We start from the raw sequence: 25914 nt of genomic DNA on the forward strand, positions 1-25914 counted from the left end.
ACACACACACACACACACATTATATGATATAAATTAAATCTGAAACACACAACTGAAACACACAACTGTCGCATCGGCATCGGAGTCAGTGGATTTCACCCACTCCAGCTACAAAGCGTGGCAGACCATCAACTAGCTGACTGGTAGAAAAATAACCCCCTCCACATGTTCTGTGACAGCAGATGCCGCCGCATCCCAGCTCCTCAAGAACGGCCAGTTCCCTGGAGCAGAAAAGAACTTCGCCCGCCTGACATCGCGAGAAGGTTCTTCCCTCTCCAGGGCGGCTAGTGCCAATGCAAACCTTTCAGGAGACTTCACAACAGCTGAGCTCAGAGAGGCCATTTGCCAACAAACAACCTACCGGAGACAACATCAAGGAAGTATGGGTATCCAGATGACATGGCCATTATGCTACGACGACTAATCTGGAAGGCGATGGTGGTCACAACCAGGACACGGGCATCTTGGTTACTTACCTCCGCAGGTGGCGCCTGCAGCTCAGCACAGGCAAGATGGTGTTGGTGGCATACCACCTCAACAACAGAGAAGCAAAAAGGGAAATGAATGTGTTTGTTGACAGCAAGTGCCTGGAGTTCCAACAAGCCCCAAAGTACCTCGGGTACACTTGGATAGAACACTGTCCTTCAATCAACACCTTGAAGACGTGAGGGCCAAGGTGACACTGGTGTCTCACTGGTACGACCTGGGGAGCTTCAGCCAATACACTACCAATTCCCACTCAAGCCCTGGTCTTCTCTGCAGCTGAATACTGTGCCCCAGCCTGATGTCGGAGCCCACATGTCAAAAAGGTATACACCATCAACAACTCACTCAGAATCTTAACTGGCTGCCTGAAGCCCACTCCTATGTCCTACCTGCCAGTCCTTGCAGGAATTGCCCCGGCCGGCTTCCGACGAGAGGCTGCTACCATCAAGCTAGCAAGGAAAGCTCAGATACATGACTGGCATATCCTGCACAACACTACAGTGGAAACAGAGCCTCCAAACAGACTCAAGTTCCACCACCCTTACACCACTCATTCAACAGCAGATTTAACAGTGAACCGCCACTCATTCAACAGCAGATTTTAACAGTGTACCCACCACCCATTCAACAGTAGATTTAACAGTGTACCCACTGCCCATTCAACAGTAGATTTAACAGTGTACCACCACCCATTCAACAGTAGATTTAACAGTGTACCCACCACCCATTCAACAGCAGATTTAACAGTGTACCCACCACCCATTCAACAGTAGATTTAACAGTGTACCACCACCCATTCAACAGCAGATTTAACAGTGTACCCACCACCCATTCAACAGTAGATTTAACAGTGTACCACCACCCACTCAACAGTAGATTTATCAGTGTACCACCACCCACTCAACAGTAGATTTAACAGTGTACCACCACCCACTCAACAGTAGATTTAACAGTGTACCACCACCCACTCAACAGTAGATTTAACAGTGTACCACCACCCACTCAACAGTAGATTTAACAGTGTACCACCACCCACTCAACAGTAGATTTATCAGTGTACCACCACCCACTCAACAGTAGATTTATCAGTGTACCACCACCCACTCAACAGTAGATTTAACAGTGTACCACCACCCATTCAACAGTAGATTTAACAGTGTACCCACCTCCCATTCAACAGCAGATTTTCAGCAACAGATGCTTACCACAACACTTACCGCCGCCGACATGGGCGTGTCGGAGAGCTACCTTTACATGTTCAATTACGGACAAAGTACTCAACCCCAGTACTACTTATCAAAGTATAGATACCCCTGTCAAATATTACTCGACTACATTTTTAAATTACTGTCACATTTTCCAAAAAATTATAATAATAACAGTGAAAACATGCAACGCATTTTGAGCTTGTAGATTGTCTATTTTCTCTATAAAAATAGGAATTAAGTGGTTAATTAATAATGTATTGTTTATGTTTGAGTCAAAAATACTGTAGGCCTACAATATTTGTCTTTGAAATGTATTCAATGAAATGCACTTTGTTACTGTCCACTACAGATTACTTACCCCTCAGGTTGTTCAGACACGCTGGTTTTAGAGGCCACGACCCCCTCCTCTTTTTCCTTTAGACCTTCACACACACACACACACACACACACACACACACACACACACACACACACACACACACACACACACACACACACACACACACACACACACACACACACACACACACACAAAAGGGTTTTCAGTGTTTAACAGTGTACCCACCGCCCATTCAACAGTAGATTTAACAGTGTACCCACCGCCCATTCAACAGTAGATTTAACAGTGTACTACCACCCATTCAACAGTAGATTTAACAGTGTACCCACCGTCCATTCAACAGTACATTTAACAGTGTACCACCACCCATTCAACAGCAGATTTAGCAGTGTACCCACCACCCATTCAACAGTAGATTTAACAGTGTACCACCACATATTCAACTGTAGATTTAACAGTGTACCACCACCCATTCAACAGCAGATTTAACAGCGTACTCATTGAATAGTAGTTTTAACAGTGTACCACCACCCATTCAACAGCAGATTTAACAGCGTACTCATTGAATAGTAGTTTTAACAGTGTACCACCACCCATTCAACAGTAGATTTAACAGTGTACCACCACCCATTTAACAGTAGATTTAACAGTGGACCACCACCCATTCAACAGTAGATTTAACAGTGGACTTTGCTCTATCTTTTCCCTCATTTAGTATTAATAAAAGTATTTAGAGAATAAAACAGAATGCACACAGAACATACCGTGACCAAAACAAGGCACTTCCTCGTTGATGAATACATAATTAACTGATGGTAATGCCACTGATTCAGTCCTGTTTCTTGAACCCTGAAACCTAGGTTCAGACACCATAACCACCTTCCTAGGTTGAATATTAACTGAGATAGGCCTATAGCCATTATAAGCTTCCAGCAGCCATCTTGGACACCATCTTGACAATGATATTACATTTTCCTAGATGTTTTAGATGTTCAAATATGTTCTGGGGGGGGGGGGGTCTGAAGAGGTGAGTGCTAGGGGGTGAGGTGTAGTCTGAAGAGGTGAGTGCTAGGGGGTGAGGTGTAGTCTGAAGAGGTGAGTGCTAGGGGGTGAGGTGTACTCTGAATAGGTGAGTGCTAGGGGGTGAGGTGTACTCTGAAGAGGTGAGTGCTAGGGGGTGAGGTGTAGTCTGAAGAGGTGAGTGCTAGGGGGTGAGGTGTAGTCTGAAGAGGTGAGTGCTAGGGGGTGAGGTGGAGTCTGAAGAGGTGAGTGCTAGGGGGTGAGGCGGGGTCTGAAGAGGTGAGTGCTAGGGGGTGAGGTGTAGTCTGAAGAGGTGAGTGCTAGGGGGTGAGGTGTACTCTGAATAGGTGAGTGCTAGGGGGTGAGGTGTAGTCTGAAGAGGTGAGTGCTAGGGGGTGAGGTGTAGTCTGAAGAGGTGAGTGCTAGGGGGTGAGGTGTAGTCTGAAGAGGTGAGTGCTAGGGGGTGAGGTGTAGTCTGAAGAGGTGAGTGCTAGGGGGTGAGGTGTAGTCTGAAGAGGTGAGTGCTAGGGGGTGAGGTGTAGTCTGAAGAGGTGAGTGCTAGGGGGTGAGACAGGGTCTGAAGAGGTGAGTGCTAGGGGGTGAGGTGGAGTCTGAAGAGGTGAGTGCTAGGGGGTGAGGCGGGGTCTGAAGAGGTGAGTGCTAGGGGGTGAGGTGGAGTCTGAAGAGGTGAGTGCTAGGGGGTGAGGTGGAGTCTGAAGAGGTGAGTGCTAGGGGTTGAGGTGGAGTGTGAAGAGGTGAGTGCTAGGGGGTGAGGTGGAGTCTGAAGAGGTGAGTGCTAGGGGGTGAGGTGGAGTCTGAAGAGGTGATTGCTAGGGGGTGAGGTGGAGTCTGAAGAGGTGAGTGCTAGGGGGTGAGGTGGAGTCTGAAGAGGTGAGTGCTAGGGGGTGAGGTAGAGTCTGAAGAGGTGAGTGCTAGGGGGTGAGGTAGAGTCTGAAGAGGTGAGTGCTAGGGGGTGAGGCGGGGTCTGAAGAGGTGAGTGCTAGGGGGTGAGGTGTAGTCTGAAGAGGTGAGTGCTAGGGGGTGAGGTGTACTCTGAATAGGTGAGTGCTAGGGGGTGAGGTGTAGTCTGAAGAGGTGAGTGCTAGGGGGTGAGGTGTAGTCTGAAGAGGTGAGTGCTAGGGGGTGAGGTGTAGTCTGAAGAGGTGAGTGCTAGGGGGTGAGGTGTAGTCTGAAGAGGTGAGTGCTAGGGGGTGAGGTGTAGTCTGAAGAGGTGAGTGCTAGGGGGTGAGGTGTAGTCTGAAGAGGTGAGTGCTAGGGGGTGAGACAGGGTCTGAAGAGGTGAGTGCTAGGGGGTGAGGTGGAGTCTGAAGAGGTGAGTGCTAGGGGGTGAGGCGGGGTCTGAAGAGGTGAGTGCTAGGGGGTGAGGTGGAGTCTGAAGAGGTGAGTGCTAGGGGGTGAGGTGGAGTCTGAAGAGGTGAGTGCTAGGGGTTGAGGTGGAGTGTGAAGAGGTGAGTGCTAGGGGGTGAGGTGGAGTCTGAAGAGGTGAGTGCTAGGGGGTGAGGTGGAGTCTGAAGAGGTGATTGCTAGGGGGTGAGGTGGAGTCTGAAGAGGTGAGTGCTAGGGGGTGAGGTGGAGTCTGAAGAGGTGAGTGCTAGGGGGTGAGGTAGAGTCTGAAGAGGTGAGTGCTAGGGGGTGAGGTAGAGTCTGAAGAGGTGAGTGCTAGGGGGTGAGGTAGAGTCTGAAGAGGTGAGTGCTAGGGGTTGAGGTGGAGGTACAAATATGCTATAACATTGATAGAAGCTTATAGCTTCAGTCTATTTCTTTTCGATCACCTTAAACTATGTTACATTTTAAATGATGCTACTGTATGTAATGTATGGATACGGTTGAAGATGATCAAAATAAACCAGACTAAACCTGCATGATTTGTATGTTTGTGTTATTCACTTCATGAAGTTAGAACATCAGTTAATAGTCCTTACACACACTCCCTACAATCTACAGGGGTGTTTTAATACAACATTAACATCTCTACCATCTCTTCACCTACCTTTGAGTGTGTTTTCAAACTTCTCCGCCAGATCAAGCCTACAGATCTTCTTCAGAACATGCACCAGGACCTCATCTGCTTCTTTGGCGTAGGTCCCTACCATCCGGTCGACGGTGTCTTTCCTCTCAGCATTCTCCAGAGCTGCCTTTGAGAGCGCCGGGAGATCTTTGACATTTCCAGTTTGTTGAAGTTGCCACTTGAAGTCATTGAACTCACTGGTTACCAGCTCCTTCAAAGTTTCCAACATAGCTGTTGTTTTCGACATAGTGGATTCCTGCTACAAACAGATGATGTTAACGTCTCAGCTTCATTCTTGAATTTGTTTGGATGTGTGAACACAAGTTTTAGTTGAAGTTACATTAAGACTTTATATGAATATATTAAGGCCGGGTCTATAATGCATTATAAGTGCATTTGTAATGCATTATAATGCGCTTATAACACTTGTTATAAATGTTTATAATCATGTATGACAACTTATAACATCCTTAATAGTGTATTATAAGTGCCGGTCATAATGCATTATTATGCTCAGTGGAACAGCACATTATAACTACCATAACATTATAACTACCATAACTTAGTCAGTTATAAAGGCACATAGAGAAGTGCTATAATGTATCATAACGCATTGTAAAATAAACTCCTCACAAAAAGTTCAGAAACTTAAACTTGGTCGGTTATTTCTCCATTTCAATAATACCAATTGGTATTGTATTTGATGTTTTTATCATTGATTAGTCACCGTTACAACGAGGTATAACAAGGATCGTGCAATCGTGGAATGAGCAACACAGCTAAACGTGTGGGTAGCGCCTCCCAAAGAATTGCCAAAATCCCCCAATATGCTTCTGTTGGTATTTGCTACATACGACATTAAACTAAGACATTAAACTAGAAAAACGGACCACTCCTGCAAACTTTAGATGCCAATCTTAATGTGTTTTGCAAAAGTCGGCCTGCTGGTGGCGCTATATTAGTCCTATGTGAAAAGGGTGGCATTTCTTCCTCGACCTAGTGGGAATGTGTGTGCAAAGTTTAACGCCAATCAGAAGCTGCGTTCATGATTTGAGGAATGTTGTTCAAAGCGAGCCACTCCTGAAAACATTAGATGCCAATCTTAGCCAATCAGGATATGGAATATGAAAAATCACACAGATCCGTCTTGATGACTTGATGTGTACCGATTCGTGTGATGTTTGGACAAAATCTGTAGGAGTAATATAAAAAATGTCTTTGCAAAAGTCAGCCTCCTGGTGGTGCTATAAATTGCTGATCTAAAAAATGCATGGCAGAGGTTTTTCCTTGGCCTCTAGGGAGTGTGTGTGCAAAGTTTCACACCGATCGGTCCAGTTATAGGTAAAAACACAAATCGGCATTGTAAAGCACCTTGAGGCTGATTTGAAAAAGTGTAGGGTGGTATTACTTCCTTGGCCTGGTGGCAATATGCGTGCAAAAGTTTCACGGAAATCACACATGATTTGAGGCATTTTGTTGAAAACGGACCACTCCTGTGTGTCGCCGCGATCATCCATTCCATAGTTATGGGCAGTTGAATGTAGGTTGTTTTCGACAGACGGACACACACGGACGGACGGACGGACGGACGGACGGACGGACGGACGGACGGACGGACGGACAGACGGATGGACGGACGGACGGACAGGGGGCAAATCATAGTCTCGGTCCCACCTGGCAGAGACAAATATCCTCTCTAAAAGTGTTTTATTGGAAGGATTGACCCCAAATATGTTTTTCTAATTTTTTCTCTTCTAAATCTCTGTGTTGTTATTCATGTCTTTACTGTTTTGCTCACTGCCTGTTATGTATTGTTTTAGCCATTATTTCTATGCCATTTTTTTTTTTGCCACTGTTTTATTTTGTATTTTATTTTTGTGTTTTTTTGCTCTGTAAAGCACTTTACACCCTTTTACCAAGGCCGTTCCACTCTAAAACCTCAAAACTTCGGTTTTGTCCTTGTTCCACTAAATCCATGAAGGACAACGTTTAATATATGATGTACGAGGGTATAGAGCACTGAAGTCTGATGTCACTGCCACTAGAGGGCGCTGTTTCACAGGTTTGTGGCTTTATTTTTTGTGTTGAAATCCCCATTTGGGAATCTTAGATCACGTCATATACTGTGTTCCAAACATAAACACACCACCCTGGCGTTTTTGTCAGGGGGCGTGGCTCTGCATCGTTTATGATATTCATTCATATTTGATTCTTTTTTTGGATGTGTGAACACAAGTTTTAGTTGAAGTTACATTAAGACTATATATGAATATATTAAGGCCGGGTCTATAATGCATTATAAGTGCATTTGTAATGCATTATAATGCACTTATAACACTTGTTATAAATGTTTATAATCATGTATGACAAGTTTAAATTAATGAATTCTGCCTAAAAAGTCTTAAGAACTACTACTTCCAGGTCTGAAATCACTGTCCCCACAACAGCCGTGTTCATGGGAAATGTAGTCTTTGGGTTGTTTGACTCGTTTCTAGTGTTTATATTGTGTTACTCTTTGGGTAAATGTGTACATTTACACCTTCAGTCGATGTTTCACATCCATATGAGTAAAATCGCCGGTGTGGCGTTATTATTTTTGGAACACAGTTCTTATATGAAGAGATCTAAGATTCCCCAATGAGGATATCAACACAAAAAGTAAAGCCAGGGAACCTGTGAAAAGCGCCCTCTACTGGTAGTGACGTCAGGACTTTGGTGCTCTATTAGGACCGACAAAAACTATATCACATTACTATTGCAATTTCTCCTGGGTTGGGCCATTTTTTAGCTTATTGTTACGGCCAGACTTATTTTAGTCTGTGTTATTTGCATATTTTGTATTTAGTTTTATTTGTACTGCTTGTATGTTTGTATCATTTGTTTTCTGTTCCTCTGAGTTGTGTTGGTGTGCTGGTGCTGATGGTCAAATGGACTGACACCTGTGGCTCTGCTAATGGCCTGGCCGCTGATTGGCTGTGGCTACTAGCCCTTCTCTGTCTCCAGCTCTATCCCATGGCAGCTGTAAAGCAGCGGAGAATCCCCCACCAAACCATGTAGCTTTGAGTCCTTTTGCATTTAAGTTAGAGGTTTAGTATAGGATGTTTTGTACTATTGTACAAAACACCCTGAATTTAATATTATGTGACAATATCATGTTAAAACTGCTGCAGTTGAAATAATAAAACATTTCAGTATAATTCAGTTGTTGTTTATGTTACTACTTTTTATCCTAGATGGTCGTAACACTTAGATTGACTGGACTAATAGTAGGGTGCCAACGTTTTTTTTGGGGATACCTACTATACTGTACTATGCTATAGTGGTTCTCAACCTGTGGGTCGGGACCCCCACAAGATTTTTCTTTTTTGAGGGGTGGGTCCCCAGATGACAAGGAAGTGTCCATTTATTAAGGACTCAACCTTTTTAAAACAAATAGAAATGTAAAATACCGTTATTGCATCAAAGGTAATCAACAAACTATAATATGAAAACTGGTCAAACATTGGCCAAATTGTCTAATAATATAAGAAAGGGTCAAAACATGTGGAGATAGCAGATCTAAAAGCTCACAACGCCTCGCAACGCTTAGATCTGCTATTTTCACAATATTCATCTGAGGAAACGAGTCAAACTATATTGAATGCCTCAACTCCTATATTCCAAGTGCTTATCAGGGTGGGGGGGGTCCCCAGTTCAAACATGATTATTTTGGGGGGTCCCCAGTTCAACCATGATAATTTTGGGGGGTCCCCAGTTCAAATATTATCATCTTGGGGGGTCACGGCCTGAAAAGGTTGAGAACCACTGTTGTGATATATAAATATAGCATTTCACATTTGGACAAATCTCAAAGTTCTACAATAAACGTTTGCATAAAAACCATCACACCAATAAGAACAGATCTAAGAAAGCAGAAGCAAAACATAAAAGACGCGAGGCCGCACGCGCGCGAGCGCACACACACACACACACACACACACACACACACACACACACACACACACACACACACACACACACACACACACACACACACACACACACACACAATATATTGTGGGTTAATAAATAGGCCTAAATTAAAGAGATTAACTTAATTGGCGGTCGCTCACGTGCGCGTGTATGCATGAGGGGGTGCACGTGCATATGACGTAGCACTCCACTATATAGTTTAACAACACATTTAAAGATTTAAAAGCAAATTAGACCTTAAAATCAATCATGTGTGTGTGTGTGTGTGTGTGTGTGTGTGTGTGTGTGTGTGTGTGTGTGTGTGTGTGTGTGTGTGTGTGTGTGTGTGTGTATGTGTGTGTGTGTGTGTGTGTGTGTGTGTGTGTGTGTGTGTGTGAGCGTGTGTGTGTGTGTGTGTGGGGACATACAGACATACAGAGAGACAGACAAACAAACAGACAGACAGACAGAGAGACAGAGAGACAGAGAGACAGACAGACAGACAGACAGACAGACAGACAGACAGACAGACAGACAGTAAAAAGACAGCAGTAAAAAGGTAAAGAGATGAATGTTGTGAAGTGGATTCATTCATACCTGTTTGATGCTCTTCCCTCAGTGAAGTATCAAACAGCTCCGTGGATTACACACCTTTACCTAAATGTTGACAAACATCTCTGTGGATTACACACCTTTACCTAAATGTTAACAAACAGCTCTGTGGATTACACACCTTTACCTAAATGTTGACAAACAGCTCTGTGGATTACACACCTTTACCTAAATGTTGACAAACAGCTCTGTCGATTACACACCTTTACCAAATGTTGACAAACAGCTCTGTGGATTACACACCTTTACCTAAATGTTGACAAACAGCTCTGTCGATTACACACCTTTACCAAATGTTGACAAACAGCTCCGTGGATTACACACCTTTACCTAAATGTTGACAAACAGCTCTGTGGATTACACACCTTTACCTAAATGTTGACAAACATCTCTGTCGATTACACACCTTTACCTAAAAGTTGACAAACAGCTCCGTGGATTACACACCTTTACCTAAATGTTGACAAACATCTCTGTGGATTACACACCTTTACCTAAATGTTGACAAACAGCTCTGTCGATTACACACCTTTACCTAAAAGTTGACAAACAGCTCCGTGGATTACACACCTTTACCTAAATGTTGACAAACAGCTCTGTGGATTACACACCTTTACCTAAAAGTTGACAAACAGCTCTGTGGATTACACACCTTTACCTAAAAGTTGACAAACAGCTCTGTGGATTACACACCTTTACCTAAATGTTGACAAACAGCTCTGTGGATTACACACCTTTACCTAAATGTTGACAAACAGCTCTGTCGATTACACACCTTTACCAAATGTTGACAAACAGCTCTGTGGATAACACACAGAGCTGTTTGTCAACATTTAGGTAAAGGTGTGTAATCTACAGAGCTGTTTGTCGTTTAGGTAAAAGTGTGACGACTAAACGTGTGAACTTTGGTGCACTTATTTTCATACTGAAAGCTGTATTATATATAACTTCATATTTTATTTTTAAATCATTCTTATCTCATGTTTCACATTTTGCAACAGCTGTCTGTCTGTCTGTCTGTCTGTCTGTCTGTCTGTCTGTGTCTCTACTGACATGATACTGGCATGATACTGACATACTGACCATGACACTGATCAATACTGACCATGTTACTGACTAGAGTGTAACGTGGGTCCAAAAAATGGGATCCGAACCGAAACGGACCCGTGGATAATTGGAACGATCTGAAAGGACCCGAGAAAACATTCCAAATTACAGGACCCGGTCCGAAACGGGACCGAGGCAAACTGGACTCGGTCCGAAACGAACCAAGGAAGATTCAAATGTATTAGACTCGGTCCGGCCGGGTCTACAGACCTGTACTGAACCCGGAGCTCATTTAATGCTAAAATCATTGGGTATTCATATTAGCCATGTGTGTCAGTCACATCCTGCTCCCCCCGCCCCAACAGAGTAACGTGCTACAGTACAGAATAAAAAACATTTGCATAAAACAACAATCTAAGCATCTCTATTTGACCAATATAAATCTACAGTACAAGCATATGAATAGATCTTATCTATCTCTCCCAAGTAGCACTCCATCTCTTTATTTGATCAATATACACTGAATCAGTTATCTTAAAAACTAGCAAATCTACAAGCACTTAAACAGACCTTTATCTATCTATACACATACAGTCGCCCACAGTGATAAATCGCTCAATGCTTAGTAAAAGATGACTGGGGTGGGCAAGTGGGCAATTCACACCCTCAACAACACCTCAGTAGGAAACACAAACAAAATGAGTCACCAACAATGTGCTATGCCTCCTAGCATTTGAGAGAGATTCAACTATTCAATTATAGACATTTTCAAGTGCAAGCCCCATTGTCTCATGCTGTAGTAGTAGGCTATAATCAACGGAGGAGGACGTGGGCTTTTGCACATGTTATGTTATGACATTATTTGAGCTGTTACCTTTGTTTGTTAAATGACTCATTCATGTGCAGGGTATCATGTTGGAATCGATCTGCCTGTAATGCTGTCTAAATTACTGTTCTTTTTTGAGAATTTGGATCTGCAATAGCCAGGCCTACCTGTTGTGATGATCTTTATAATGAAAACCATGTATTGATAATAGTTGCATATTGAACCTTATTTTATTCACATTTTTATTTTTCTCGTATTACGGTGTAATAGCTATTTCCCGGGCATAGGCCTAGGGGCCTATGCCCGTGTCAAAACTGGCATCTAAAGGGTTGATATTGTAATGTGATAATTACATCAAAATATAATTTAAGCAAGAACTACTTTATGAAAATAATGGCGGGGGGAATATCTTTCAAAATACAAATCTACTTAACACTCCCTACGTTTTAGCAAGGCATAGGGGTTAAACTAAATAATTAATAATTTAGTTATTATGATGACGGCTTGGGTCATTGTAGTGCCTTCCTCTGCACCGTGGTGCCCCCTCTGCACCGTGGTGCCCCCTCTGTTCCGTGGTGCCCCCTCTGCACCGTGGTACCCCCTCTGCACCGTGGTACCCCCTCTGCACCGTGGTGCCCCCTCTGCACCGTGGTGCCCCCTCTGTACCGTGGTACCCCCTCTGCACCGTGGTGCCCCCTCTGCACCGTGGTGCCCCCTCTGCACCGTGGTACCCCCTCTGCACCGTGGTACCCCCTCTGCACCGTGGTACCCCCTCTGCACCGTGGTGCCCCCTCTGCACCGTGGTACCCCTTCTGCACCGTGGTGCCCCCTCTGCACCGTGGTGCCCCCTCTGCACCGTGGTACCCTATACACACAGTACGTGGTACACAAGTGCCAAGTGACGGTATAACCAACTCTCATCATATACTATTTGGAGCAACTCTGGGTTTGTCCTAAGTTTAGTTACACAATTCAGCTACATTCACAATTCAGCTACATTCACTATTCAGCTACATTCACAATTCAGCTACATTCACTATTCAGCTACATTCACAATTCAGCTACATTCACTATTCAGCTACATTCTCTACCTACAGTATGTGAAGTTTTTATCAGTTGTGTTGCAGCTGTCGTGTGGAATTCAGATGTCCTTCCAAAGAAACCTAGTCCATTTACCTTTGTAGTACTAACTCAGAAATGTGGCTTTTTGGAAGTTTAAAAGCTTCCCTTTATTTGCTCAGTTTATGGTGGGATTACAAATGTGTACTCACATTTTTTTAATGAAAATATAAAATAATAATATAATTAAAATCTAGGAAGGTTTCATGTCGGTCTGATCAGATTTACCAATGCCATAATTTGGGCTTGTTGTAAAAAAATATTTATTATTTAGGTTCTTTTTTTTTTAAAGAGAATGTTCCATTTAGATCTCATTGAGCCTTAAATAAAGGCCAGTCTAAATTTGGTAGGTCCAAAATGTTTTAGATAATAAACCTACACACAGGGTGAAGATCGGCTGTTGAAGGGAGTTTCAAGCAACCGGCGCAGCCAACTGTCACCCACAGAATAGATCTGACACCAAATATGTTTCATCTCAACATGGAGAAATGTACAAAGTATTTTTTTTTACCTTCCATGTGAACGAGGTGCAGGAGAAAAAGCCTGCTGATGCTCTCGTGAGAATACGGTCTTATTGAACTTCCCCAGACTGCCAGACATGAGTGTGCGTGCGGAGGTGTGTGTGTGTGTGTGTGTGTGTGTGTGTGTGTGTGTGTGTGTGTGTGTGTGTGTGTGTGTGTGTGCATGTGGCAACAGGGGGGGGGGGGGGGGGGAGCGGGGGGACGGAGTCTTTGGTATGCCCCAGTCAGTGTTGTACTGGTCAGCTCCCAGTACAACAGGCTGAGATTTCAGTTCATTATTTATTTTTCTCAGTTTTCTGTCTTCTAGAAACGTCTAGACAACACATGATTTGTGGTTTATCAGGGGAAGGGGAAGACCCCCCCCCCCCCATGACTCTGTTTGTCTTATAAGTGAGCATCATAATTCAGTTAAAAGCTATTAAACTGTATATTATCAGCAATTACATTTATATGAGTAAATTTAATTATTAATATCATGTTAAATAAATGAGAAAATCGAATGATTGACGCTTACATGTGTGCATGTAACCTCTAATCTCTCAAAATATGGATATTTTCTCAATAATCAGTCAAAAATATAGACAGTATGTCAGATAGCGTGTGCAGCTCACATACAGGATGTAAAACCACAAAAAGCCTCTTCCTGTTGCTAGTGTAAGGGGATTTATCTTTGTTGGAGGTTTTGATAATAATGGGAATGATTTGGGCATTACCTCACACTGTAAGATAAGTGGAACATATATTGGGGTTTTGGAATATAGTCGGACCTTTGAGGAGGTGACACCAGTTGTGACGTGTAGACTGAAATGGAGGGAATGCTTTGGATCAACAAAGAGAGTTGAATGAAATTCCTGTCTCCGTGTCTCATTTTCACTACGTCTTAAATCATAAATTAAGCAAGTAACCTTCAGGATTACACTGGTGGCAGCGGATGTGGACTGCTTGTTTTCGGACAAGTTTTGTTTTTCGCGGAGATACAGAAACAAGTACTCCGCAGAATATCACCGCGGCTCCGTCTACGTTCTGGAAGATCACCGTGGCTACGTCTACCTGGAATACAAGTGCTTAGATCACCCTTCTTTTGACCAAATTCCGGAAGAAGTTCTTGTGTCGGTCGGTAAGGGGGTGAAACAAGGATTTATGGACTGTATAGAACTGAAGTAGTGAAAGTGAATAAGTTGAAAAAAAAAAAGTAATACTGTGGACATTAGATTTCGTTTGTGGCGCAGCTAAATAATGGATAACAACAATAGCAATTGGAATCTACTGCCATTTCATTTGGACGCTGCTCCTGGTTCACGATGTAAAGGAGCCATGCCAAATGTTTTCATGGGAGATGGAAAGGAGGACTTTTCCCGTTGGTGCAGGCGTTTTGAGGTGGCTGTGGAAGCTCACCCTGATCATGATGACGCCTCTTTGCCAAAATTGCTGCCTACACAACTTGGCGCTGCTGCATTCAGCTATTGGGACAGTCTGCCTGATGCGACAAAGAAGGATTATAAGTTAGCAAAGGACAACCTAAAAGTTGTCTTTGGACAGACCGCTTACCTTTCCACATTTCAGAGTTATATCAATGCACGTCCCCGTCTGCCTGGTGAGGCCCTTCCAGTGTTTGCTGCAGAGATTGGTCGTTTGGTGGAGGAGGCTTTCCCCACCTATGGGAAGGCTGCTAAGGATGGGGAAAAGTTTCGGAGATTTATTGCAGGGATTGAGCCATACCTTCAGCTACGCTGTCATGAACAAGGTGTAACTACACTTGAGGAGGCACTGAAGTTTGCATTGCAGATTGAGACTGCTCATCAGGCTAGTAGAGTGTTGTCTTCCCCTCACACTCAGTCCTTCCCACAGATACCTGCCTGGCCCAATGTCTCTCCACTGACACCTACTGTGCCAGTGTCTGCTCCTTCACTTAGCATTCAGTCTGCCAGCTCAGAAGACTTCAAGAAAATGCAGAGGACCCTGGAACAGCTCTCTGATCGTATGGATCAATTGCAACTTCAGGTGCAACGCCAGGGAAAAGAGGACCAACGCAAGTCGTGGGACTACAGGTCTCATGCTCGCAGCCCCACTCCTGATGGGGCACAACACAACAGTCGCTATCCCTCTTCTGACAGATTCAGGTACAGAGACTCTTATTATGAGCCTGACCGTTACCATAAGCAGGGCCCTCCTGACAGGGCCCAAAGACATGATGACAGACAGGGGGCCTACCCACGTCAAGGCTCATCGGGCCACTATGCACGTGGCTATAGCCCCTCACCACGAGACTATGACCGACGTGGCCGCTCTCCTGACCGCCGCGAGGACCGACATCCTCATCACCGCTCTCCCAGCCCTGGTCATGTGCGCTTTCAGTCTCCAGCGCGCTCCAACCCTAATCAGGGAAACTACAGGTAGTTGACAACGAGGGTCAGTTGCCAGCTACTCACTTCACCAAGGCCCCAGAAAAAAATGATAATTCTATTGTATCTACTGCTAATTCACTTAGTAAGGACACCTTAGCCAGTATTGATGTGACCAAACGATATGTTCCAGTTGTAATAGAAGACACCCTTGTGCATGCATTTGTAGACAGTGGAGCAGACATTTCAGTTATCAGTGAGGACTTCAGAATGTCTACAGCTGCACTTCGCAGAAAACCAATTATAAAGCAGTTTGTTCCCCTCACTGGCGTCACAGGTGACCCATTGGATTCTATTGGAACGGTGTCCGTGAACTTAAGTATTGCTCAACAACCTATGTCGCATGCCCTCCAAGTGGTTAGGAACTGTTCTAAACCCCTCATATTAGGCTGGGATTTTCTGGTTGCTAATAATGTCATTGTGGACACCCGCATTATGTCTCTCATTATTCATAACCAAGTGGTGCCATTTGTAAGCCCCAATCAGTATGCCCCTAAACTTGTGGATGTGGCAGTGTCCCCCACTGTTACTGTTCCTTCTTTATGTGAGATTGTGGTCACAGCTAAATTAGGCGCACCACTGAAAGGACTTACACCCCATGGCTACACAGGTGTGTTTGCGCCACACTATACTGACAATTCATCTACAGGCTTTGCATGGACTGTGACAAAAGCAGAGCAGGGCTCCATTTATGTGAAGGTAGTCAATCCATCCAGTGATGACATCATACTGCACAGTGGCACTCAGATAGGGACATTTCATGCTGTGTCAGACTGTAGCAGTGAGGAGTATACAGTGATGGACAATTCTGTCTGCAATGTGAATGTTCAGGTGCCTGCTAGGTCCACCCCACATTTCCTACCTGATTTGCCCAACCCTGACCTCACCAGTGCTCAACACAAGAGCCTGACAGACACTCTTAAATCTTTCTCAGATGTGTTTAGTCAACACTCCCATGACTTTGGAAGGACAAGTATGGTCACACACACTATTAGAACCACCTGTGACATTCCCATTTCACAGAGAGCCTATCGCACCTCACCTAAAATGAAAGCGGAAATCCGTCGCCAGGTGGAGGAGCTTAAGGCACAGGACGTTTTGGAGGACAGTAACAGCCCCTGGGCCAGTCCTGTTGTTATGGTGAAAAAGAAGGATGGCACATATAGATTTTGTGTGGATTTTCGTAAACTCAACTCAGTCACTATCACTGATGCACATCCTCTCCCGAGAGTGGACGACAGCTTGGATGCACTCTCAGGCTCTCAGTTCTTTTCCACTATGGACATGTCAAGCGGATATTGGCAAGTGGAACTAGATCCTGCGGACAGGGCCAAAACAGCTTTTACTACAGGTGATGGTCTCTTCCAATTCAAGGTAATGCCGATGGGTCTGAAAAATGCACCCCCAACATTCCAAAGACTTATGGAACTTGTGCTCAGGGGACTCCATTGGACCACATGTGTTATTTACCTTGATGACATCATTTGCATGGGGCGAGACTTTGACAGTCACCTACAGAACCTCACAGACATTCTCACTCGGTTCCGGCATGCTGGTCTGAAGCTCAACCCAAAGAAATGTGAGTTCTGTAAACCTGCAGTCAAATACATGGGACACATTGTCTCACGAGATGGCCTGGCACTGGATCCAGCCAACAGTCAACGTGTACAAGAATGGCCTGTCCCAAGATCAGCCACGGAAGTAAGGGGTTTTCTAGGTCTGTGCTCGTACTACAGACGTTTTGTGCACAGATATGCATTCATGGCCCACCCCTTGCACAGACTCACACAAAAGGATGTGGTGTTTGAATGGACAGAGGAGTGTTCTGTTGCGTTTAAGGAGCTGAAAACTGCACTTACCTCCCCGCCAATAATGGCATTTCCAAACTTTGATCAGCCATTCATTCTGGGTACGGATGCGTCTAACCTAGCTGTTGGTGCAGTACTAGCACAGATTCAGCAGGGGAAGGAACGTGTAATAGCGTATGCTAGTCATGTACTGAATCACAACGAGAAGAAGTGGTCAACATATGATAAAGAACTGTGGGCAATAGTGTGGGCTGTCAGACATTTTCGGCATTATCTGAGTTGTAATCCATTCACAATAATCACTGACCACCGCCCACTCCTTGGTCTACGGAAACTGGATGCAACGCATGACCCCACCGGGCGTAGAGGTCGTTGGGCTCTGGAGTTGGATCCCTACCAGTGGACAATAGTACATAAAGAGGGCAGGAAACACACCAATGCAGATGCAATGTCTCGTATTCCCCTGTCACAGCATGGCACAGTGGCTCAGGATGACGCTGGCCTCGTATCACAAGGTAATCACTCGCCTCTCACAACTTCAAATACTATGCTTCATTCACACAGCCAGCCTACACTAGCTCAGGTGTGCTTGTCTCCAGTAGTGAATGTGTGTGATCAAACTGAGTTGTGTGCAGAGTCATTGGAGAACAGTTTGTCTGCTAATGGACTTGATATCCGTGCTCAACAACTTTCTGACTCTGTTCTCTCTGAAGTGTACACATGGGTAGAACAGCGCAGGCGACCCTATCTTAGGTATGTGAAAGGTAGGACACTGAGGAAGTTATGGTGGCAATTCCCTAAACTTGAACTGTGTAATGACATACTCTGCCGCAAAGTTACTATTGCCCCAGGTAAACCAGAGGTGTACCAGGTACTCATTCCCACTGCAATGACAACGGAAACACTGAATTGTCTCCATGGCGACCCTTGCTCTGGTCACTATAGTGCTGACCGCACGTTCAAGAAAGCTCTGACTATGTGCTACTGGCACTGTTACTGTTCCTTCTTTATGTGAGATTGTGGTCACAGCTAAATTAGGCGCACCACTGAAAGGACTTACACCCCATGGCTACACAGGTGTGTTTGCGCCACACTATACTGACAATTCATCTACAGGCTTTGCATGGACTGTGACAAAAGCAGAGCAGGGCTCCATTTATGTGAAGGTAGTCAATCCATCCAGTGATGACATCATACTGCACAGTGGCACTCAGATAGGGACATTTCATGCTGTGTCAGACTGTAGCAGTGAGGAGTATACAGTGATGGACAATTCTGTCTGCAATGTGAATGTTCAGGTGCCTGCTAGGTCCACCCCACATTTCCTACCTGATTTGCCCAACCCTGACCTCACCAGTGCTCAACACAAGAGCCTGACAGACACTCTTAAATCTTTCTCAGATGTGTTTAGTCAACACTCCCATGACTTTGGAAGGACAAGTATGGTCACACACACTATTAGAACCACCTGTGACATTCCCATTTCACAGAGAGCCTATCGCACCTCACCTAAAATGAAAGCGGAAATCCGTCGCCAGGTGGAGGAGCTTAAGGCACAGGACGTTTTGGAGGACAGTAACAGCCCCTGGGCCAGTCCTGTTGTTATGGTGAAAAAGAAGGATGGCACATATAGATTTTGTGTGGATTTTCGTAAACTCAACTCAGTCACTATCACTGATGCACATCCTCTCCCGAGAGTGGACGACAGCTTGGATGCACTCTCAGGCTCTCAGTTCTTTTCCACTATGGACATGTCAAGCGGATATTGGCAAGTGGAACTAGATCCTGCGGACAGGGCCAAAACAGCTTTTACTACAGGTGATGGTCTCTTCCAATTCAAGGTAATGCCGATGGGTCTGAAAAATGCACCCCCAACATTCCAAAGACTTATGGAACTTGTGCTCAGGGGACTCCATTGGACCACATGTGTTATTTACCTTGATGACATCATTTGCATGGGGCGAGACTTTGACAGTCACCTACAGAACCTCACAGACATTCTCACTCGGTTCCGGCATGCTGGTCTGAAGCTCAACCCAAAGAAATGTGAGTTCTGTAAACCTGCAGTCAAATACATGGGACACATTGTCTCACGAGATGGCCTGGCACTGGATCCAGCCAACAGTCAACGTGTACAAGAATGGCCTGTCCCAAGATCAGCCACGGAAGTAAGGGGTTTTCTAGGTCTGTGCTCGTACTACAGACGTTTTGTGCACAGATATGCATTCATGGCCCACCCCTTGCACAGACTCACACAAAAGGATGTGGTGTTTGAATGGACAGAGGAGTGTTCTGTTGCGTTTAAGGAGCTGAAAACTGCACTTACCTCCCCGCCAATAATGGCATTTCCAAACTTTGATCAGCCATTCATTCTGGGTACGGATGCGTCTAACCTAGCTGTTGGTGCAGTACTAGCACAGATTCAGCAGGGGAAGGAACGTGTAATAGCGTATGCTAGTCATGTACTGAATCACAACGAGAAGAAGTGGTCAACATATGATAAAGAACTGTGGGCAATAGTGTGGGCTGTCAGACATTTTCGGCATTATCTGAGTTGTAATCCATTCACAATAATCACTGACCACCGCCCACTCCTTGGTCTACGGAAACTGGATGCAACGCATGACCCCACCGGGCGTAGAGGTCGTTGGGCTCTGGAGTTGGATCCCTACCAGTGGACAATAGTACATAAAGAGGGCAGGAAACACACCAATGCAGATGCAATGTCTCGTATTCCCCTGTCACAGCATGGCACAGTGGCTCAGGATGACGCTGGCCTCGTATCACAAGGTAATCACTCGCCTCTCACAACTTCAAATACTATGCTTCATTCACACAGCCAGCCTACACTAGCTCAGGTGTGCTTGTCTCCAGTAGTGAATGTGTGTGATCAAACTGAGTTGTGTGCAGAGTCATTGGAGAACAGTTTGTCTGCTAATGGACTTGATATCCGTGCTCAACAACTTTCTGACTCTGTTCTCTCTGAAGTGTACACATGGGTAGAACAGCGCAGGCGACCCTATCTTAGGTATGTGAAAGGTAGGACACTGAGGAAGTTATGGTGGCAATTCCCTAAACTTGAACTGTGTAATGACATACTCTGCCGCAAAGTTACTATTGCCCCAGGTAAACCAGAGGTGTACCAGGTACTCATTCCCACTGCAATGACAACGGAAACACTGAATTGTCTCCATGGCGACCCTTGCTCTGGTCACTATAGTGCTGACCGCACGTTCAAGAAAGCTCTGACTATGTGCTACTGGCACTGTTACTGTTCCTTCTTTATGTGAGATTGTGGTCACAGCTAAATTAGGCGCACCACTGAAAGGACTTACACCCCATGGCTACACAGGTGTGTTTGCGCCACACTATACTGACAATTCATCTACAGGCTTTGCATGGACTGTGACAAAAGCAGAGCAGGGCTCCATTTATGTGAAGGTAGTCAATCCATCCAGTGATGACATCATACTGCACAGTGGCACTCAGATAGGGACATTTCATGCTGTGTCAGACTGTAGCAGTGAGGAGTATACAGTGATGGACAATTCTGTCTGCAATGTGAATGTTCAGGTGCCTGCTAGGTCCACCCCACATTTCCTACCTGATTTGCCCAACCCTGACCTCACCAGTGCTCAACACAAGAGCCTGACAGACACTCTTAAATCTTTCTCAGATGTGTTTAGTCAACACTCCCATGACTTTGGAAGGACAAGTATGGTCACACACACTATTAGAACCACCTGTGACATTCCCATTTCACAGAGAGCCTATCGCACCTCACCTAAAATGAAAGCGGAAATCCGTCGCCAGGTGGAGGAGCTTAAGGCACAGGACGTTTTGGAGGACAGTAACAGCCCCTGGGCCAGTCCTGTTGTTATGGTGAAAAAGAAGGATGGCACATATAGATTTTGTGTGGATTTTCGTAAACTCAACTCAGTCACTATCACTGATGCACATCCTCTCCCGAGAGTGGACGACAGCTTGGATGCACTCTCAGGCTCTCAGTTCTTTTCCACTATGGACATGTCAAGCGGATATTGGCAAGTGGAACTAGATCCTGCGGACAGGGCCAAAACAGCTTTTACTACAGGTGATGGTCTCTTCCAATTCAAGGTAATGCCGATGGGTCTGAAAAATGCACCCCCAACATTCCAAAGACTTATGGAACTTGTGCTCAGGGGACTCCATTGGACCACATGTGTTATTTACCTTGATGACATCATTTGCATGGGGCGAGACTTTGACAGTCACCTACAGAACCTCACAGACATTCTCACTCGGTTCCGGCATGCTGGTCTGAAGCTCAACCCAAAGAAATGTGAGTTCTGTAAACCTGCAGTCAAATACATGGGACACATTGTCTCACGAGATGGCCTGGCACTGGATCCAGCCAACAGTCAACGTGTACAAGAATGGCCTGTCCCAAGATCAGCCACGGAAGTAAGGGGTTTTCTAGGTCTGTGCTCGTACTACAGACGTTTTGTGCACAGATATGCATTCATGGCCCACCCCTTGCACAGACTCACACAAAAGGATGTGGTGTTTGAATGGACAGAGGAGTGTTCTGTTGCGTTTAAGGAGCTGAAAACTGCACTTACCTCCCCGCCAATAATGGCATTTCCAAACTTTGATCAGCCATTCATTCTGGGTACGGATGCGTCTAACCTAGCTGTTGGTGCAGTACTAGCACAGATTCAGCAGGGGAAGGAACGTGTAATAGCGTATGCTAGTCATGTACTGAATCACAACGAGAAGAAGTGGTCAACATATGATAAAGAACTGTGGGCAATAGTGTGGGCTGTCAGACATTTTCGGCATTATCTGAGTTGTAATCCATTCACAATAATCACTGACCACCGCCCACTCCTTGGTCTACGGAAACTGGATGCAACGCATGACCCCACCGGGCGTAGAGGTCGTTGGGCTCTGGAGTTGGATCCCTACCAGTGGACAATAGTACATAAAGAGGGCAGGAAACACACCAATGCAGATGCAATGTCTCGTATTCCCCTGTCACAGCATGGCACAGTGGCTCAGGATGACGCTGGCCTCGTATCACAAGGTAATCACTCGCCTCTCACAACTTCAAATACTATGCTTCATTCACACAGCCAGCCTACACTAGCTCAGGTGTGCTTGTCTCCAGTAGTGAATGTGTGTGATCAAACTGAGTTGTGTGCAGAGTCATTGGAGAACAGTTTGTCTGCTAATGGACTTGATATCCGTGCTCAACAACTTTCTGACTCTGTTCTCTCTGAAGTGTACACATGGGTAGAACAGCGCAGGCGACCCTATCTTAGGTATGTGAAAGGTAGGACACTGAGGAAGTTATGGTGGCAATTCCCTAAACTTGAACTGTGTAATGACATACTCTGCCGCAAAGTTACTATTGCCCCAGGTAAACCAGAGGTGTACCAGGTACTCATTCCCACTGCAATGACAACGGAAACACTGAATTGTCTCCATGGCGACCCTTGCTCTGGTCACTATAGTGCTGACCGCACGTTCAAGAAAGCTCTGACTATGTGCTACTGGCCAGGCATGAGAACTGATATTGATGACTTTTGTGACTCATGTCTTGCGTGTGAAGCCCACAGGAAACCTATACCTCAGAGACGGGCTCCCCTACAGTCCATACGAGCAGATGGACCATTCCAGTTTGTATGTACAGACATTACTGAGTTGCCAGTTACTTCACATGGTCACAGGTATGTGCTAGTAATACAAGATCATTTCACTAAGTATGTCAATGCCTACCCTATGATTGATCAAAAAGCAACTACAGTAGCACAGCTGTTTTGTGACCGTTACATCCCAGACCATGGGGTTCCGGAGGTTTTATTTTCAGATCAGGGGAGACAGTATGAATCTGAGATCATACAGACAATATGTCAGAGACTGAATATCAAAAAAAAGAGGACAACACCATACCATCCTCGTGGTAATGGCATGGTAGAGAAATTTAACAGCACTTTGAAAGGTCAGCTGGCTAGGCTCCTTTATGATAGAGGTGCTGAATGGGATCAGTATTTATCTGCTGTGGTTCTCTCATTTAACTCCACCCCACACTCCAGCACTGGTTACTCACCTTACTTTCTTACTCATGGCAGAGAACCTCGCTTACCGGCTGGCGTAAACCTTTCCACACCAAGGGATGGTTTGGCAGCTGACACTCCCCAGAACTATGGATCAGAACTGGCGAATAGGATGGACACCGTCTTTGGGGAGGTTTGCTCTCACCGTGATGAACAGAGGCTCAGGCGTGAGTACTACTACAACAGACATACAAGGTTCAAGCCTTATCAATGTGGGGATCTGGTGTGGGTGAATGATCCCACTACACAGAGAAAGAAACTAGATCCTAACTGGATTGGACCATACACTGTTCTCTCCTCAGATGAGAGGGGGCTCATATACAAGCTGATGGACTTAAGGAAACCGACGGCTTCCCCGAAAGTGATTCACTATGACCGCTTGAAACCCTACCGTTCTTGCTTGGATGACCATCCAGTGCATGGTCCTTCGGCTCTGGGACAGGCGCAGGGCCCCTCAACTACAGGGAAAGTGGATACCCTTCCCATGTATACAGCATTGTCAGGGTCACTCCCCTTGTATCCCAGACCACCTAGCACTGACCTGAGCTCTGCCCCTACCCACTCGTCTGTTCCCCTGCTGCGGAGGCCTTCGGGGCGAGTCCCTCCTGCCCAGCCACAACAGGATCTACACTCTGATACCGGTCCTGGGACGTCTGCAGGAGCGCCACCCTCTGACGCTTTGACCACTCGTTCAGGGAGGGTTGTACAGAAACCACAGCGTTTTGTACTGTGATTCAATCCTCCCATTCTACAGACATGGCCTGTTACTACTGCCCTTTCCCCCGTTTGCCTGGCAGAAATAGACTGTCTCCTAATTCCCTACCCCTATCCACTGACAGACATAGACTGTAGCTCTCACCTTCACACACGCACACGTGTGTCTGCCACACATGGTGGAAACCACAGTTTTTTTGCCTTCCACATATTATTGTTTTGGACGTTGTTCATACATGTGGATGTTTGAAAAAAAAAAAAAAAAAACATTGTAAAAATGATGTTTGTGTTGCACTGTGTTTTTGGATATTACATTTTTTTTATTGCATTTATTGAATTTCCATTGCCATTCTCTTGAATTGTTGTTGATTTTTTTTTCTTGTAGCACTTTTGTTGAAATGAGGACATTTCTATTGGAGAGGGGGAAGTAATGTAAGGGGATTTATCTTTGTTGGAGGTTTTGATAATAATGGGAATGATTTGGGCATTACCTCACACTGTAAGATAAGTGGAACATATATTGGGGTTTTGGAATATAGTCGGACCTTTGAGGAGGTGACACCAGTTGTGACGTGTAGACTGAAATGGAGGGAATGCTTTGGATCAACAAAGAGAGTTGAATGAAATTCCTGTCTCCGTGTCTCATTTTCACTACGTCTTAAATCATAAATTAAGCAAGTAACCTTCAGGATTACACTAGTGTTCGAGTGTGCCTCAGCAGTCTGTTCAACCATTCAATACAAACTGTTTCCTCTATCATATTCCTTCTTTAGGCATATCTAGTGATAATATAATGTTAAGCCTATATCCTAAAGTGAGCGAGCTTTTCAACATATAATGAATTCTAATAAAATTCCCATATTGTCAACAACTATTACGGCTACACTCCACTTTAACAGCTAAACAGGACCCTGAGTTCTCATGGGGTTGATGGTGGATTTGCTGACTCTTCCTAAATGGTGCTTCTTCAAACGTTACAATCTAAATCTGATAGCTTGATGTTTCTATATGTAAGACATAAACAATAAACACCAAAAAGGCTTGCACACTGAAACATTTTAATCAAAAATAGTTTACTTAAAAGTGCAAAAAGTGATGTGAAAAAAATGACCAATCTATGTGAAGCACAATTACTTGCACAAGTTTTTTTGTTTTTGTTTTTACAGTAATGGAAAACCGATGGCCAATGTTGCATCAAGGTGCCCGGATGTCCCTAGTGCCAACCTATCCTGTATCCCCAGTAACAGCTGTGATGGGTGCACTGGTTGAGAGGAGCACCGTGAACCTAGCCTGGCCGACTAATAGCATATGCGACGGCATATTCGTCTGGTTCCAGGCTACCGTAAACGCCCCTTGTTTCAGATCCTTTTAGGAGGCCAAGCGAGCACAGTTGTCGGTGCCCAAACAAGGAGAAAAAGACATACAGCTTGGAACTGTAGCCACGAGGAGAGAAGAGAGACTCAATGACATTTGAGCTCATGTAAAAAAAATTGCTGGCTTACAAGTGGTCGCTCACGAATAAACAGTAAAGAGGATCGTAGGTGGAATTTCCCAAAATAATGCATAGAAAGGAAAGGGTTTTCTCCCCTACAGGTGATCAGAAGTATCCTGTGTGTTTCCATATTTCTTTGTAAGGAGTGTTGTGTTGGTGGACATTAAATAACTTGAATCTATTTCTCCTATTTAGCAGTGGTGGAAAAAGTACTCACCTTTTTTACGACTTCACCCCTTTT

The 25914-nt window shown here is 44.9% G+C and overlaps 1 protein-coding gene across 5 annotated transcripts in view; it reads right to left on the reverse strand.

Moving 5' to 3' along the window:
• The window catches only part of LOC308103534 (uncharacterized protein), a 73471-nt gene that overhangs the window by 7508 nt on the left and 40049 nt on the right, over positions 1 to 25914 (reverse strand). For 4 of the 5 annotated variants that reach the window (XM_080453547.1, XM_080453546.1, XM_080453543.1 and 1 more), the window contains 3 exons: positions 9632 to 9691; positions 5066 to 5339; positions 2053 to 2116 (listed from right to left, as the gene is read on the reverse strand). In XM_080453547.1, coding sequence (XP_080309673.1) covers positions 2053 to 2116; positions 5066 to 5330 — 329 coding nt within the window. In that variant the 5' untranslated portion in view covers positions 5331 to 5339; positions 9632 to 9691. Of the gene's footprint in view, positions 1 to 2052; positions 2117 to 5065; positions 5343 to 9631; positions 9692 to 25914 lie in introns of all 5 variants that reach the window. The other variant, XM_080453544.1, reaches the window with a different exon arrangement.

The sequence above is a fragment of the Gymnoscopelus braueri genome (assembly GCF_963280865.1).
Source record: "Gymnoscopelus braueri genome assembly, chromosome: 16".
Taxonomy (NCBI): Eukaryota; Metazoa; Chordata; class Actinopteri; order Myctophiformes; family Myctophidae; genus Gymnoscopelus; species Gymnoscopelus braueri.